The sequence below is a fragment of the Cyphomyrmex costatus genome, unplaced genomic scaffold, assembly GCF_001594065.2.
Source record: "Cyphomyrmex costatus isolate MS0001 unplaced genomic scaffold, Ccosl1.0 scaffold17, whole genome shotgun sequence".
In the NCBI taxonomy this organism is placed as follows: domain Eukaryota; kingdom Metazoa; phylum Arthropoda; class Insecta; order Hymenoptera; family Formicidae; genus Cyphomyrmex; species Cyphomyrmex costatus.
In genome coordinates, this window is record NW_017275715.1 from 576,837 (window position 1) to 594,721 (window position 17,885).

General features: G+C 30.5%; 3 protein-coding genes across 7 annotated transcripts in view; 1 reads left to right on the forward strand and 2 right to left on the reverse strand.

The window, feature by feature from the left end:
• The window catches only part of mxt (Eukaryotic translation initiation factor mextil), a 13,711-nt gene extending 2,265 nt beyond the window's left edge, over positions 1-11,446 (reverse strand). Inside the window, exons 1-10 of one of the 4 annotated variants that reach the window (XM_018537398.1) lie at positions 11,332-11,446; positions 6,453-6,568; positions 5,846-5,986; positions 5,505-5,674; positions 4,930-5,119; positions 4,552-4,623; positions 3,179-3,239; positions 2,718-3,015; positions 1,476-1,752; positions 987-1,108 (exon numbers count right to left, since the gene is read on the reverse strand). In XM_018537398.1, the coding sequence (XP_018392900.1) occupies positions 987-1,108; positions 1,476-1,752; positions 2,718-3,015; positions 3,179-3,239; positions 4,552-4,623; positions 4,930-5,119; positions 5,505-5,674; positions 5,846-5,986; positions 6,453-6,561 (1,440 nt within the window). In that variant the 5' untranslated portion in view covers positions 6,562-6,568; positions 11,332-11,446. Of the gene's footprint in view, positions 1-986; positions 1,109-1,475; positions 1,753-2,717; positions 3,016-3,178; positions 3,240-4,551; positions 4,624-4,929; positions 5,120-5,504; positions 5,675-5,845; positions 5,987-6,452; positions 6,569-10,758; positions 10,816-11,331 lie in introns of those variants that run through there. The other 3 variants (XM_018537399.1, XM_018537397.1, XM_018537400.1) reach the window with 3 other exon arrangements.
• A 1,989-nt stretch (positions 11,447-13,435) lies between these two features.
• On the reverse strand, positions 13,436-16,356 carry LOC108771908 (60S ribosomal protein L32). 2 transcript variants are annotated; one of them, XM_018537314.1, is made up of 4 exons: positions 16,258-16,356; positions 15,958-16,071; positions 15,325-15,477; positions 13,436-13,638 (listed from the first exon to the last, which is right to left on the reverse strand). In XM_018537314.1, exons 2-4 carry the CDS (start codon positions 16,048-16,050, stop codon positions 13,480-13,482), a joined length of 405 nt encoding a protein of 134 aa, XP_018392816.1. In that variant the 5' UTR covers positions 16,051-16,071; positions 16,258-16,356; the 3' UTR covers positions 13,436-13,479. The 2 variants fall into 2 exon arrangements, with proteins under 2 accessions (XP_018392816.1, XP_018392817.1); XM_018537315.1 differs by lacking the exon at positions 16,258-16,356 and adding an exon at positions 16,134-16,251.
• Positions 16,357-16,438: 82 nt separating this feature from the next.
• Positions 16,439-17,767, forward strand: mRpS2 (mitochondrial ribosomal protein S2). Its single transcript, XM_018537313.1, has 3 exons — positions 16,439-16,573; positions 16,653-16,748; positions 17,065-17,767. Exons 1-3 carry the CDS (start codon positions 16,537-16,539, stop codon positions 17,730-17,732), a joined length of 801 nt encoding a protein of 266 aa, XP_018392815.1. The 5' UTR covers positions 16,439-16,536; the 3' UTR covers positions 17,733-17,767.
• The last annotated feature ends 118 nt before the right edge of the window (positions 17,768-17,885 follow it).

Consider the following 17,885-nt stretch of genomic DNA (forward strand, 5'->3'; position numbering starts at 1 on the left):
AGAGAGAGAGAGAGAGAGAGAGAGAGAGAGAGAGAGAGAGAGAGAGAGAGAGAACAAAAAATATATAAAATAAAATCTTATAATAATGAAAATATGAACAAGCAACACAATATAACAATAGAAAAAAGTTTAAAAACATATCATAGTATATATCTCTAGATTCGAAATATAGGAACGTAGATTTTCGAATTTCAATACAAAGAATAACATATAAAACTTTGTACGTGAAATACTGGAGACTCATAACTGTTTCACACTGTTGCATGTAACAAACTAATTGAATCTTAATTAATTTCTCGAATTAAACACAAAATGTTTTTAATTATATTTTGTGATGATTTGTACAAATCCAATCAGTCAATTAGTTGTGCAAGTTCAACACGCAAAAGTCTTTTTGGGAAACTAATCGTAAACATGTAAACTACGTAAAAAAAAAACGTATGTATCACATATCGTGAAACTCGTGTACATCTCTTCGGTCTTGAGTAACTTTTAGAAATTTGTCGTCTCCCCTCTATTATTGCAAAAGCTCTAATATCTAATCACAATGTCACACATATTGTGAAAGTGCTTCTAAAGTCTTTTAATTCGCGAAATCATATCGAGATTTCATGATAATTTCCATTAAACTCTCCCTTCAACTAATTATTACAGTTCGACCTCTGCCTACTTCCTAAAGACCTTCAGATCTTTCTTCTTTTTCAAGAAGGTAAATGTAGAGACCTAACTTCGACCATTTCTTAAATAGAGATTCTCATCTTCATTTCTCTCCTATGAATGCATGCGGTTAGGAAATACCGCAATAATCACATTCGTTACACACTGCATCCTCGGAAACGCAGACTTTACTCTCAGTGAGACGTTAATGCATATGAATATTATGATGCGTGTTGTATACAAGAATATTAAACTGCGGCGTTGCAGGGAAGAGTAACGCGGAAGGTTTTGCACGGTATATGATTGGCGTTCCTGTCACACAGCGGTACCTTACGAACTATATTGGGACATTCCTTCTGTATGCGCACCCAATCGGCGGGGGGCCGCTTCGCATACGGGCCCGCCGCGCACAGCAGCAGAAACTCGTACGTAAGTTCTCTCGCTTCTGGAACTAAGTAAATAAAACGAACCGAGTTGGAAGGCGTTGACTAAAATTTATTACTTCATTATAATTAGAATTAATTTACATTATCTGGCCGAGTTTATGTTCTAAAACCAATTCGATCAATTTTATTTCAACAAAATTAAGAATAATGTAAGAATAAATGCGATTATCTAGTTTTTATCATTACGACAAATTATCCATTCATGATTATCTTCTATAATAATGTTACTTTTCACTTTTATATTTGAATACCTTGAGCCTTAGATTTTTAAATTGTTTTATTTCTTAGCTGTCTGCGATAAACTATTCATTCATAATTATATTCTAATGTTTAATATAAACGATGTTACTTTGCAGTTTTATATTTGAGTACCTTGTTGAGTCGAGCCTAGCTCCTCAGAGATCGGACGAGGCTTGTAAGTTTCTTCGCTCTCCGAAGAGGTCGCGGCGCTATCCACACTTAACTCTCGACCTAGAGAAACAGGAGCGTTCACATTGTCCAACGATGACAACGGCGTGCGGGGAAAGTTGAAAGTGGGGGTGGTAGCTACGGTGAAGGTGGGCTCGTCTTCGTAATTGAAGTATTCTATCCCGCTAGTGAAATTCTCGGAATCGCCCAAGAAATGTTCGTCCAGCACCAGTTTGGCCGTCTACAAGTCATTAGTTCATAGAAATTACACACAAATAAAAGCAGACAGAATACATGCAATAAATAGCATATAGAGATAAAATTATATATTGATTAAGACGACTCCTGTGTATTGTTATTTCAAATTGTGATGTCAAAGCGAGAAAATACATAATAAAAATTTTTACAGAGTATATTAATAAGGAAATATGTTTCAAAATAAAATACACTGAAACTCTCCTTTTGTCTCATTAATTGATAACCATATACATGCAAATAAATTGTGCACAATTAAAAACAAAATAAACTGTATAAATATATTAGTAATATAAATATAAATAAATAAAATAAAAGACAAGATAAAGGATATATAAGAGTCAATACAATTAGTTTCGTATAGTATAAAATTTAAATCTTTAATACAAATGTATAACAATAAAATTAAATTAATACAAACATAAATTTATTAATTATAAGATCTCATAAAATACTCCTTAGAAAAAAACCTGATTTTTTTTTAAGTGAATATCATAAAAAATGAGATAGAAAAAATTGAAATAAAAAGTTGAATCGTTGAATGGGGGTTTTAAGAGTACTTTATAATAATAATTTTAAAAAGTTTATTTAAATGAATTTTATTTATAAGATTAAAATTAAAATAACTCCTCTCCTTTTAATTATAATTATAAATACTCTTAAAACCATTCAACATTTGGTTCAAATATTTTTTTTAAAATATTCGCTTAAAAAAAACTGATTCTTCCTGAAGTTTTCACCTCTTAAAAATGCGATAAGGCACAAAAAATTATCTCTTATTTTTATCTACAAAACAACTTATTAAAAGGCCATTAAAAAGACTTGGTGCTTTTCCTTGTTAGTTAGATATTAAAATTTAAATAGACATCAAATCTAGATATCTAAAAGCTTGATTTTTCATTCAATTTAATAAAATTAGCTAAATAACGACATAGGCGATTTTGTCATTACCCTGACGAGGTCGAGATTACAGCCTGTAATTTTCAGAGACTGGTTGCCGACGGTAACGGTGTACTTGTATTCGCCTATGCTGGCGTCGTTGGTGGAGAGACTATGCAAGAGGGATGAACGCAAACGGGAATTGTGCTGTTGACTCTGTTGTTGCAGCCGGTTGCTCTCGTCCGACGCGCTACTGTTGAGTGAAGAGCTGGAACCTCCCATGGCCCCCTTCTCGCCGCCAGTACTCTGCTCCAGTCTCACTGGCGATGCATTTCGTTGTATCGTATCTTTGATTAAGTCCTTCGCATAACTGAGAGAAAGAGAAAGACAAAAGAAAGTGATATTAAAAGCTGCACATACGTGACTCGTTAAATATGCTGTTAATGAAATAGATCTAGGTATAAATACATTTATTATTTAACTTCTATTAGTAAAAACTTCTACTTTATTATAAATACATTATTTAGACATACTGAATCTTGTCCTCGGACGTTCCTGTGATTTGGACAAGTCGTTCTTTAGCTCCAGGGTTTACTACAAACCAAGATACAGTATATCAGCGGCGCAGTCTTGTCAATATTGTATCCGTTTAAAAAAAAGAATTATGTGGTAGTTATCGTTAACATCTTTTACACAAGTCCAATGACACAGTTAATATGTTAAACAATATGATATTAAATTTTGTTAAGATATCGCCAAAGCAAAGTAAGTACGGTATAAATAACGTATTTAATTATTTAAAATACTTGAGCGTGTGTAAAGTCATATTTAAATGTCAGATCAAAAAATTATCTTGCACGTTTAAGTTAGGTGATATTAACAAATACGTTAAAGTATTAATTAAATGCCTTCCTCATTCATGTGGGACTCGAGATATACAATCCATCTGTCGACCTGGCATTAATAAATTGATAATATAATATCTTTCTACTCGGACCTTAAGGTGTATCAGATCACAGGTATACTAGTCTCTCCAAAAGTGACAAAAATTGAAAATTTAGTTTCACTATATTTTAATGAATGTTATATACATATAAAACAGTACAATAAAATCAATGTTTAACAACAAAATTTTATAGTTTAAATAAAAATTTCCTCATTTTTTATCTTAATTATTTTTTAAAAACATGTCTACTTCTTATTGAAATAGCTTTTAATCCGTTTTTACGATTTTAAATCGTCATCCAACTTATTAATTTCAAATACAATATAGACAAATGTGTAATTATTTAAACAATTTTTTCATTTTGTTAAAAAATACATCCTTAAAACTGCGAGCACAACATTTATGTTTCACTCATCAAACTGTTAAAAAGACACATTCTACAACGGTTGATATGAATTATACATATTATGCATTAGAGAAAAAATATAATATTTCGTTTCATCTATATGACTTTAACAGAACAAAAAAAAACGAAAACAAGTTAATTTTATTGCAAAATGTAACATGATTTCTCCATCATCACGTGAAAGAAAGCTGACGTGCCTTGCACTTCTCGATTAGTAGATCATGTTGCAAAAACTAAAACACTAACTCAATAGTAGCTTGACGATGGTTAGATAAAACAGCTTTATCATGCAAAGAGTGACCTGATAAAAAAATACTGACTGCAATTTTTTATTATAGACATAAATATATTTTTATGTATGTAAATGTATTTTAAAAACAATAGCGAATACAAGTTTGCCTCGTCAAACTTAATGCTCAATGATGTGAGAGAAGATTAGAGAGGTGTTTTTGTGACATAAGAGAGAGCCTCGTTCGACCGATTAATACTATTTTTGCGATGCATGAGCACAAAATGCTATAACAAGCCATGGCGGATCATTTATTGCTTTTTACCTCGCTGGAAGGAGATGATCGTCTGGCTGAGCTCTTCTATCATGTGAACCCGCCGCCCTTTTATTCCCATCACTGTATTTTCGTGTAAATTATTTAACAACAGAACGCCCAATGTAATTGAAAAATTAAAATTTGATACAACCGATTTATGTAAAGTAACACTTCACATAAAAATGAGATCAATGTTTGCACATCTCACATACAAATCCCTAACCAATCACATCGCAACATACTAAAAATATTATAAACAATTTATAAAATAATATAACGAAGATTGTCAAAATTGTACAAACTGCATTTTAATCCGTGTAAAAATCGAATATACCTATTTAATTCAACAGAAATTTTATTTAACAAGAATAAGAGCAATGTAATTACCTTTGCCCGAGTCGCTGTTGCGAATGACGACTTCGTCTTTGCAATAATTTTTTCCTGGTATGCGCGTAGGCTTCGCGAATTTTCCGCTATTCTTGATCACTTCTCCAGGCCCCAGAATAGGTGCCGAGGTGGGTGAAGTTAATAACGGGGATGATAGAGAGTTCGTAGATGTATCGGGTACCGCTTCAGTCTGTTAGAATATAAAATAAAATTATTTAATCTAATATTAAATATTAAAATTATTTAATTAAATATTAAATAAAAAAATATTGAACACACGATTTTTTGTAAATATTTTGATATAGATTCAAAATCCAGAAAATAAGTTTAAATATTTTGATTCATTAAAATTTTTTAATATTGATTTTAAAATGCAATTTTGATATAATAACTGATTATAGAGGAATAAAAGTATGTTCCTAATTTACTTAAATAATATAAAAAAATTGAATTAAAAGCTTTTATTTTCACCAAGTATGATCATTACTCTTGTTTCCGTTTTCATATGTTTCAAATGTAATTTAAAAGTTACACAAGTATAAAAAAGCTGTGAATAAAATATGGGTTTTACCAACATTGTCTAAATGCGACAACTTCTGCATATAGTATACGTCCATCGAATCGGTGTGACGCCATTGTTTCGCTCGCAGCTCAATGAGTTCCAACAGATGAACCCTGGTCGTCAGATCTAATCTGTCGTCCTGGCTTCCATTTCTGATCGCCACAAAGGCCCGGTCCAGCTGATCTAGAATAAAAAAATAATTACTTGCAAAATCTGCTATTTAAAACTATCATCAAATTGCAAACTACAAGGAAAAATCTATCGTAAAAAAAGCAAGAAAGAACTACTATTTGTCTATACTACTAAATTAGCCTAGCTTTTCAAGATACATTTCGAGCTCAAGGGATCCTTTACCTTTGTAAATAGCTTCTAATTGATTGGCATAGAGTTTTAGATGACTACACATAGAAATCACATTTATTTGCAGCGTTCGGTCATGGAAGCCATTGGTCAGTTGCATTGCAACATTGTCGATTAAGGACACTATATCCTCTACTGAAAAGTTAGAAAAAGCAAAGAGTTTACAGAGAGAGTCACCAATCTAATACAGGAAAAAATAAACGCCTATCAATATATAAGATGTTTTATAAGAAAATGATTACACTTTTATGCAGGGTGTGCCATTTTAAATAATGCACTAAGATTTCTCGAAAATTATAATAGTAAGATATAGAAAAATGTTTCAAAAGTTGTATGAGAGAGACGCAAGAAAATATTATTGATTTAATCTTGGATGGCGTTGCCAAGGTCAGGGCCAGTTCACATCGATTTTTTAAAATAAAAACTCTTTCAAAGTTAAATCAATAATACTTCCTTACGTTTCCCTCATACAACTTTTGTTTGAAACATTTTTCCGTATCTATCATAGTTTTCGAAAAATCTTAATGCGTTATTAAAAATGGAACATCCAGTATAAGAGACTGCAACAGTTTTGCTCAGGGAAGAATAAATGTGAATTTACCAGTCGTGATCCGCCCATCGACGGTCGAGTTGCGCTGGTTAAGCTTAAGCGGCCGTGGTTTTTCGAGCTTCTTTACGGTTCTGGCTCTGTTCAATTGTGCGGTAGCCATTGTGACCCTGCAACAAAGATAGTACATTAAAAAATTGAATGTCTACAAGAAGACTTAAATAGAAATAGTTTTGTGACTCCAAAAATAAAACAAATGTAATTAAATTGTTTATATCAGCTTCCGCAGTTGTTAGTGCGTGAACAATTAATATAACCATAAAACGATAAGATATAATTCACAAGCAATTGGAATATATTACTTATAACAAAGTTAATTGCAAAATTTGTTGATAAGTTTATTTCAGTTGTTTGTAAATTATATCCTATTGCCTTGTAAATACATTGTGTTGTAAATCATACAAAAAATTTATTTATACATAATTTTAACGTTTTAAATTGTAAAATTATAGCATGTATATTCCAGATCAAAAGTTCGGAACACTTTTTGAAAAACTGATTTTTTGAGATATTTTATTAATTTAAGTAAAAGTATGTTGAGAAGGGCTACGAGCCAATAAATTTTAATACTTTCTTATATAAAATAAAAGATTTGTTTTTTTAATTTTAATACTTAAAATAAAGGATTATTGTAAATAACAGTTAAGGTGAAACTATAAACAATAGACGTTTCGACTCCCGATTGATTTTTTTTATGTATAATCTTTTTATTATTTTATCCGTTTAACCGTTTTATATACTTAACATGTTGATAATGACCCGATCGGAGTCAAAACATCTGTTGTTTATATTTTCATCTTAACTATTATTTGCAAACAATAAATCTTTTGTTTTAAGTATTAAAATTTACCTGGCTCATACCCCTCGCGCGTAGCCTTTTCTCAATATACTTTTATTTAATTTATATTACTTGAGCTATTAATGTTTTACTTATTCAAAAATCCATAACGTGTTTTTAACAAAATTTAACAATAATAAAAATAACAGTTATTGGATTTAAATTATTGTTAAAAAGACACATTGTTATAAATAATTCCAAAAATGTCAAAGTATTTCCAAATTTTTGGCTTGGAGTATACATATTAAATTATATTATTTGATACATTACTATTAAAAATATTATACTCTATACTAGCGCTAATTATTTGACATAGAAACACTTATTCTAGGAAGAAAGTATACAAAAATTGAATGAAAGTTTCATACTGAAGAAGCCAAAGTTTTGCGCTTATAATGTCTTCCAATAAAATTCACTTCTCCCGTTTGAAACAATTCATTAAGCAATACCCGCAATGTCACTCGGTTTGCTCCAAATTTGGATTCTTTCGTAATGTTAAAAGTTTCCCTTTCGAAACGCAAAGGCTGACGGTGGTGAATCATTGTTATCTTGCTTGGATCGTTTCGCGATGACAAAAATAATTGAATTTGCGACGTCCACAGCGGCCTTTCCTTGTTGTCGCATAGAGGACGAATCGCGTAGCAAAACAGAGAGCTGGCTTGAGGGAACGGTGGTAGAATCCCAAATTCTTCGCCCTTGCCACCCTCGTCCTCCAAAAATATACTTCATCCGCGCGACATACACCGTATAATGGCTACGTTTGTCGCGCTAATCGAGCTACAAAAATCCAGGCAAATCGTTCCTCTATCCATTAAAAAAATTATACGTCTACGTACATAATTATGGAAAATAATATAGTATATATGTATATCCCGGACAGCTAAGAGAAATTATTAAGAACAAAACCCACAATATCTTTAGTTTTTGTTATAATTTCGTATATATTTTTCAGAATTTATGAATAATTTTATCATTTTTCGAAAATTTCTCAGATTTTCTATATAAATTAAAACACTTCATAAATCTGAGCCTTAATTATAATTTTAACATTTTAAATTGTTAATAAAATTATAGTACATACACATGTTAATCAAGATTGATACATTATCTACTATTTAATACAATACTATTAAACATTGTATTTAATACTAGACTTATGCTCATTTCTATTAATGTACAATAGATTAACTTTAATCTCGATTCAACTTAATCTTCATTTTTTCCTAATTATATAAATTAAAAAAGATAAAGAGTAAAGTTGAATCGAAATTAAAACTTCTTTACAGACAAAATAAGCATTAATCATTTAACATATAAACGCTTATTATAAACAAATAAGTATAACGGCAAATACGAGTCAAACACGATTGTCGAGACGCAGAAATAAATATAATTCATAAAAGATTTATTATAAAGAGAAAATATTGTTCGTCAATTCCTTGTTAAAATTCTTATTAAAATTATGTGTACCTATTAAATTTTTAACATATTGAAGTACAAATTTAATATATAATGTAATTATATTATTTAAATATTTCGTGTTAAATTGATACTAAACATTTCTTTTAACATCAAAATAACATAATTCACATGTAAACAAATAACATAAGAATAATGTGTTTTAAAACGTAAATTCTGAGATAAATGAATAAAATATTTGTGTTAATTAAATTATAAATAATAATTTTATTCTCTCTGAAAAAATATAATTTCACAGTTTGCTGATAAATTACATTAGAAACACACAATTTTTGTATTAATTCTTTACATTCTTATTTTTAATTCTTTTTTTATACATATTCTTCATGTAAGTATTATTTTTTTAAATTCTTAATGTTTTCTAATATATTCATCTCGCATTTAATTAATATAAAAATTTGAATAGAGAGATCATTTGAGACACGCAATAAAATTTGATACAAATTTTTTAACTGTGTTAGTCTCTATTCTCGTTAAACATTAATTCGCCGAAAACTCAAACTCGACTCTGGTTATATTTCAACTTCAATTCTTATCGTGTAATATGATATTTGAAGATTATCAAGATACGTTTTTGTGCCTCGCAATTCCTAGAATGGATGAAAAAAAGGGAGAGGGGGAACAGGAAGAGAAAGAGATTAGAAATCCACAATGCAACGACAGGTTGATTTGTGGGCAAGGCTGGGCATGTATACATATTTGAGATACTTTTATTTTAAAAATGATATATGTAAGACAATTGTACATTTCATGTATTTCGTATATTCTTATAATTTATGAATAAATAAGTGTTTTATATTTTGTATTTCAGTATTAATAGTGAAAGATTTAAAATATCTTGTATCTCAAATACAAATATTAATAATTAATTTTATGATTTAAATTACGAAATACATGAAACTTTCAATTTTAAATACAAAATACGTAATACTTTCATGTTCTGCTGAAATACAAAATATAAAATACACTTTTATTGCAAAAGCTGTGTTTTAAATAAAAACATACATGCCCAGCTCTGTTTATGGGGACTCTGTAAATATTTTCCTATGCAAGAAAAACATCTGTGTTACGTTATAGTATGAAAAGAGACGTGATGAGGGGAAGAGGAAAAAAGCGAGCGACAATAAAGCAAGAGAAAGAGATGACATGACAGAGTGGGAGAAGACAAGATGAACGAGGACGAAGATACGAACAATGATATTGAAGTCGACGATTCTGGTTGCACTTTTATTGCACCTTCTACATTCAGGATAAAGTAAATTCACACCTACGGAGAGATCCACTTAAATTGATCATCTGAAATATCTCGCTTATTTTTAATGATATAAAAAAATGTTTGAAATAAAAGTGGAACAGTTTCGAGGGGAACGTATTTTGGTTATATTTTTTTTCTAGATGGAGCTTGATTGCCATTTCTTCTATCTTACATCTATCAATGTAAGTTAACATTAATTATGGTTTAACTTACTTTTTATCACTTTTTATTTTTAAGAATAAGAACTATTAATGTAATTTAAATATTTACTGCAACCAGAAATATGCACTAATGATGGTCAAAAATTAGTCGTAACATACGTTTTTCATCTTTATACTAATATTACTAATGTTTTTCAATTTGTGAACTTTACATTTTATAATAACAACGTATTAAATATATTTATTTTAATATAAATTTAACTTATTATGGTTACAATCCCTAGTCTTTCTTCTCCTGTTTTAATTGATAAAGTAAATTAAACCAAGATTAAAAGTTAACATTATGCCTACTTCTATCAATATAGATTAACTTTAATCACCTTGATTTAACTAACTTTCTGGTTCTAAGAATTAGAAAAGAATAAAAAATACATTAAACCAAGATTAAAGTTAATCTATATTAGTTAGAAATAGACTTAAATATTTTATAAATTTAAAATAGACATAAAATGATTCTAAAGTTATGTGAGTATTTTGTACTAAGCAATGAAGTTATTACTTTCTTACTTTGGTGACAATGTTATCATATAACAACACAGGTTTATAACCTCATTTTTAATATGAATCACTAAGCTTTGCTTGATAAAGCGAATTTGTGCAAATTACAGGTAAAAACTCTGTTGAATTTTACTTGTCAGAATGAAAAGGGACGTGCATTAACATAATTATCACTTTATAAATAATAATAGTTTGGTGTAAATGAAAAGCTATTATTATATCTCATTGGAAGAGAAAGATACAGAGATAGAGAGTGCAGACAGTATAAGTAGGCAAACGGATCTATTAGTACATCAGAAATGGAGAAATTATTTCTAGCGCTTTGTGTACGTCGCGCGCGCGCGCGGCACATACAATCACACACATATACGTATACGCAGTATAGAGAGCGCGCGCGCGCAAAAGTAATCGCATTTGACGCGCGCGGCTAGGAAACTCTCGCCGGAATTCCGGATATGGAAGTGCCCCGGACGGGAAAGCGGTGACGGCAACAAAAGACATACGACGAAAGAATAGATTTTCCACACGGAGGAAAGAACCACACAGCCACGACGCACGGTACGAATCGTATTTTGGACGTACCTCTCGCGAAATCCACCACCCTGTCGTCGGCCGTACGCAAACGGATCAACGACACGCAGATCGTCCGGTTAAGGATCGCGAAAACGACGGATCGTCGACGTGCGCCGTAAAGATATATGCCACCCGAGAATTGGCGGCCAGTGCCGCCAACGAGGACAAGGAAGAAAGTTACTAGATTCTGCTGATAGACTGTGTTTCACCAGAGAGAAACCTGCATCTGGTGTCTCATCGTCTCATGGAGCGAAAATCTACAGAGGAACAGCGAGACTAATCACAACTTCCACAACTCTGCAATAATTAATCTGTTTTCTGCGATTGACTGATCTCGCTGTTCCGTTCCGGTACAGATTTCCGCTCCGTGGGACACCGGCCTGAGAGAAAACATGAGAGACTTTTAGGCCTAATTTCACAATTCTAACTTTTAACCGAGGTTCAACCTTGGTCTGTGTTTTATATTCCTGCACTAAACTGAACTAGAACTCTCTTTCTCGCTTTCGACAAATTGCATATACCTATCTCACTTTGAGTTCTAAAAGTGTACACTAGAGTCCTATATATAAAGAGAAGAGTTTCTGATTGGCAATCTGATATGTATTCTGATTGGATATGCTCTCCTAAGCTCTTATACAGTTGTGTAATCAGAGGCTTTATTCTTGAAAAGAAACGTATACGAAAGTCTAGGGAAATACTATAGTATACGTTACGTACACTATAATAGTATTTTCCGAATTTTTCGTATATATTTAAACTTAAAAGGTGATTGTATAAAATTTTACAATCATCATCAAGTTTGGCGAAAACTGTGTTTGAAAACATATTTTAATATTGATTTACCGTTAAAAAAATATGTCTTTGAAAACATTTTGTGTCGATAAAAATATCTTAGTCATATTTTTATACATTTTATCTTTAAAGTAATTATACACGTATAGATCGTTTTTATTATTTAAATACAAATTATAATGTCTTGGGTGCAATACAATAAAAAAATAACAATATTTGTATTAATAACTATTTGTATTATTGTATCAGGAGTTATATAACTTAATTGTTTATCGTACATTGGTGTGTTTATATAGTTGTTTTATTTTCAAGAGATTCCAATTTTCTTTTCCTTTTCATTCTACGTTTTTCCCTCTCCTCTTTAACGATACCTATCTCATCCAGCAATTGACCTCCTCCCAATTCTTCTAAGATTAACTTCTTTTGCTTATTGATCATTTTCTTTTTATAAAAATCAGTCTCGTCCAGTTTAATTTCTGCTTCTCGTTTTGCCACTGATATTTGCGTCAAGATTGTAATGATTTCCTTGTCTAGCATCAATTAAGAAACAATCAGATGCAATTTTGAATTACTTTAAAAAAACATGAAAGCGCAAAAACAGAATATGTACTTACAGTCTATAAGTTATATGTATTCATTTTTCCCCATTTTCCTTATTTATCGTTTGTTCTTTTCTTTTGTAGATATTAGAAAAAAGTAGCCATTCCACATGGCACAAACGGCTATATCTGTCCCTTCTGGGTTGCATTCAAAAACATCACGCGATTGCTCCCGTATATCATTTTATCCTTGTTGTCGAACCATGTTAAACAAGGATAAGACGATACATGGGAGCACTCGGGTGATGTTCCTGAACGCAGCCCTGCGCGGTACCGCTCGAGGGAACGTCAGGATATGTAAAACTAATTTTTCAGGATAATGTAGATTAAAAATATAAAATAATGGAAACATGTAGAAATTAATAACTTCGTAAGAAATATAAAGATTATTGAACTCATTGAAGAGAATTTTTTTTCGTTAATCATTACTGCTTAAACAGGTTATCCATACCCAGACACTATAATGTTAAAGTTAAGCAGTTACAATCGTTAGTTACAAAATAGACTCATGTGTAACTATTCGCGATTAATTAATAATTAATTAGTAAGTTAATCAATGATAGTAATATTCGCTAGAAGAAATTTTGCAATGATAAAACTTATTTTTGTATACAATGTGCGAGTAAAAATTCTGATATTCTTGTACATACATTCCGAGAACATTCACATAGAATAATTAAAGATATTATTAAGAGATGATAAAAAATTAGACACAAGAGATATGTGTTTTTAATATTTTATTGCCAAAATACACGAAAAGTAATGCTTACTCATTCTCTTCTGAACGTAAGCGTGCACTGGCATTTGTTACACGTATCGAAAGTTGTTGAGCACGTTCGACAATGAGTTTCCTTTTCTTACTGCTAACAGCATGTGCAATTTCTGCACAGAATTTACGATTTTGCATCATTAAGACTTCAAGTTCCTGTAAAGAATCAGTTTTTGTCAAGAGATGCATAAATAGAATATACAACTGTGCAGAAGGTTTAGATAACAGATTTGTTTTTATCTATAGTAATAATTCTAATTTGTGTGTGCAAAACGCCTTCAGAACTGATTTTATTGAACCATGTTTAAACAAGTTTTTTAAATTCAAGTGCATTTTAATAACTAATTCATATTAAACAATTTTTTAAAACTTTGATTATTTTTCTTGATATATAGATCATATTATGTATGTTACATTTTAGAATTTTATGTACATTACATCAATATAATTGAATAATTAAATTTCGTTCGTTTTTCGTAATGCAAAGTATAAAGAAATTCGGTCTAAATCGAGCAGTAATAAGATGTTTTCATAAAATAAATTTTGAGTTCACAATGTTAGTACAGCATAAAAATAAAAATATATAAAGAATATAATATAAAAAATAATATAATAATATCGACCTAAATATAAATGGAACTCACAAGCCCTTCTTCAGCGATTCTTGAAAATGTTCCAAAGTCATAGAAATGAATAAATTTACGGTCTAAAAAAAAAGTAGTCAAGAGGTAAAAACAGGATAAGTTATTTAAACATAAATTGTCAATTATTGCCTATTGTCCATTTTTGGTTTGATTACATCAATTAATTATTTATTTGATGATTAAAATTGAATTTCTTACTTATAATAAAATGTGTGAAAACTGGAGCATCTTTACATATTTGTCTTATACTGTTGAGCGCAAGTGTTACAATGATGACAGACGGACTCTTAAAGCATCGGAAACGATGTTTATTTATTTGTTTGACGCTTTTTCAATAGATATTGTCTATATTAGTGCCATTTAATGATTTAAAAGGAAATACAAAACAATATACAAAAATGGACAATAATTGACAATTTACATTTGAATAACTTATCCTGTTTTTACCTCTTAACTACTTTTATATCAAAATTGATGACAATGAATTTTCTCACTTTAGAAATAATTCACATAAAAAGAAGAAAATGAATTCTTTGAAACAATTGTACCATACTATGTCGCTTAGACCACAAGATTATTCATCCCTATGACTTTGTAACGTCTTCAAGAATCGCTGAAAGAAGACTTGTGAGTTCCGAAACGTTTATATTTAGATTGATATCATTATATTATTTTTTACATTATGTTCTTTTTATATATTTTTATTTTTATATTGTTCTAACATTGTGAACTTGAAATTTATTTTATGAGAACATTTTATTACTACTTAATTTAGACCGAATTTCTTTATATTTAGAATTATTCAATTTCAACAGACGTCTTTAAATTTAATGCACATTATTATGTTTGCATCAAAGGTTAAATACAAATTTTGAATTGTAATAATTAAAAATTTAAATGTTTAGAAATATAGGTACATTCATATTTGTATTCCTATATTATAAATAAATAAGATAAATAAGAAAAGACAATTAATGATGAATTATAAAAAAGAAAAGTGATATTAAATTTTGAATGCTCTCCATTTAATAATACAAGTTGACACAAGCATTATTCCAACTTTCTTGACATTCAATGAAACATTTGTGTCAACTTGTGTCACCAAGTAGAAAAGTTCTTCAGTGATTAACTGAGGCATCATTTTATACATAAGATCTCAATTAATTGATTTTTAAGTTTTTTTTTAAGTGATATTTACCTTCACATTATGTACAAGGACCTTTCGAAAACCAGTTGGTAGCATATGACGTGTTTTCTTGCTAGTACCATAACCAATGCTAGGCATTAAGTACTGGCCCTTAAAACGCCTGCGAACTCTATTATCAATACCTTTCGGTTTACGCCAGTTGCGCTGCAAAGTGTATATGACATAAATTATATAACTTTAAAATCATTTGTTAATCCAAAAGATCAATTTCTCTCGAAGAATAAAAGTTTAAGTAAATAAGTAAAATGTTTTAGATACAATTATATAATATAAAGAGTATACAAGAGTCAAAGAACAAAACAATCAAACCACATCTTACACATTGTAATTAATTTAATAATAATAAAAATAATAAGTCGTTAAAGTATACAATGTAATATGTTTCGACTTTGTGATTAAGCTCTCTTCAGATATAAAAAGGAATAAAAAACGCAGATTAGATAATAAACAAGATATAATGGTCAAAAAACGTTGAGTTAAGGTTTGCTTTTGTATCTAAAATGTTTTAAATAGTACTCAATTAAATGCAGAAATTAATGCTATAATATACAAAGTGTAAGCAACATAACCTAATTTTACAAACATGCTCACGCGATTAAAAAGGGCAAAACAAAAGATACCTACCTTGAGTTTATTATATCTATCACTCTGATGCCTAATAAATTTCTTCGTTCTTTTTTTCACGATTTTTGGTCGATAGACTGGTCGGATAGACATTTTGAGTTCTTCAGCGATTCACTGAAACAACAAATGATTAATCCAGTCACTTCAATCATAAATGTTTTCACTTTTATACCTACCTTATACTTAAAAATATTGCACTTTAGCATTTTAAAAAATCATCAATAATTAATCAATTATTACATTATACTTGTGTCATTAATGATTACTACGAAAAATACAGATTCTCCGCGTGATACATACCGCTTGGAAATATGTTGAAAAAGGAGGCAGGGCGGCAGCGGCAGGGCCACAATATATAGTAGCACAACTGAGCGCAACCAAGCAACTCTCTGTCGGCACCTTTGGGCCCGTTGGGGCTACCAAAGAGATTATATAACCTCTTTGGGGGCCACTGTCACCTTCAACTTATTGCACCGTGTGCACCAGAAAGTGCAGGAATATAGAATAGACCGTTCTTCCCTTTCCTTGCTCCGAGGGATACATAACCTCTGTCGTCTTATATTTATATATCAATATACAATGTCCATATTTGCGAGACGATTACTTTCATCCAAATGTAACCTTTTAATTTTTTTCTAAAAGAATATCACCATACTTGTAATACAATAACTCTTAACAGCAAAATTTGTTTCTAGTTTCAACAGAATGGCAATGTTTGCGACCTATCATCCGTAACACTCATCTTCGACAATGTCAACTGTCGACTCAGTCTCAACCGAACACAGAATCTGGTAAATTAGAACACATAATTACATGTATACATAAATTGAGTTTAAATATTTTATTCTTCATATTTATAATTATTTACCATTTCTAAAGAATAAGTATAAAAAATTATTAAGAGCTAAAATAAGATTGGAAAAGTGACCACTTTATTCTCAAAGATGAATAAAAAGGAAAGAATAAAAAAAATAAAACAATTTTAATATTTATTTTTTTTAATATTTCCTTTTTATTCTGATTTGTATTTTTCAAGTTTGATCTATCTGTTGTTTTCTAGGATATAAATTTTAATGTTGTATTTTATAATATTTTTGTCTCACACAGAGCTGTCCAATGTCCCAGAAAGTTCAGAGACCACATTGGATCCGCTGACACATCCAGACTTTTTTCAAGTGCATAAACTATTCACTGTAAAGGATCTATATAATGCAAGGGTGCATTATGGTCACAAGGAGACTTCGCTCAACGAACATATGGAGACGTTTATATTTGGCTCCAGACTAAGACATTTAATAATCGATTTAGATCAAACCGCTGAGTTATTGAGACAAGCGTTAAACTTTACCGCTCACATTGCTTTCCGGGGTGGCATAATTCTGTTTATTTCACGCAATCCCCAGGTCACACATTTAGTGGACAAAACAGCCAAGGAATGTAAGGAGTATTCACAAACAAGGTTTTGGCGACAAGGGCTGTTTCCGAATTCAAGGAATCAGTTCAAGGCGACGACACGGTTACCGGATTTGTGTATTTTTCTCAATACTCTAGACACAGTCCTGACTGAGCACAAAGCCGTGAGATTTGCGGCCAAGATGTGCATACCTAGTGTTGGCATAGTCGACACGAATTGCAATCCGAATCTTATAACGTATCCTGTGCCTGGAAATGACGATTCTCTGTGTGCTATTCAACTTTATTGCTCTTTATTCAAAGAAGCTATTATGAGAGGGAAACAGGCAAGAGAACGGCAGAAATATGCGGAATCGACATAAATCTGATAAGTAATTTGTGGTAAAACAAATGTATACAGATGTACATGTAAAAAATATAAAATATTAAAGTACATTCTTTTCTTTAATCAAAGAGCAGACTTTTGTGGGTAATAACTAATAAGATTGTTTAAAAAGATCAATATCGCTCATTTG

Excerpts from the sequence above, each read along its gene's own strand:
- LOC108771908 (XM_018537314.1), bottom strand. The coding sequence starts at position 16,050 with ATGTCTATCCGACCAGTCTATCGACCAAAAATCGTGAAAAAAAGAACG. Across the intron at positions 15,478-15,957 it reads ATAGATATAATAAACTCAAG|CGCAACTGGCGTAAACCGAA; the intron begins GTAGGTATCTTT and ends TACACTTTGCAG. Across the intron at positions 13,639-15,324 it reads TCCTTGTACATAATGTGAAG|GAACTTGAAGTCTTAATGAT; the intron begins GTAAATATCACT and ends GATTCTTTACAG.
- mRpS2 (XM_018537313.1), top strand. The coding sequence starts at position 16,537 with ATGTCCATATTTGCGAGACGATTACTTTCATCCAAAT. Across the intron at positions 16,574-16,652 it reads ACGATTACTTTCATCCAAAT|TTTCAACAGAATGGCAATGT; the intron begins GTAACCTTTTAA and ends ATTTGTTTCTAG. Across the intron at positions 16,749-17,064 it reads TCAACCGAACACAGAATCTG|AGCTGTCCAATGTCCCAGAA; the intron begins GTAAATTAGAAC and ends TGTCTCACACAG.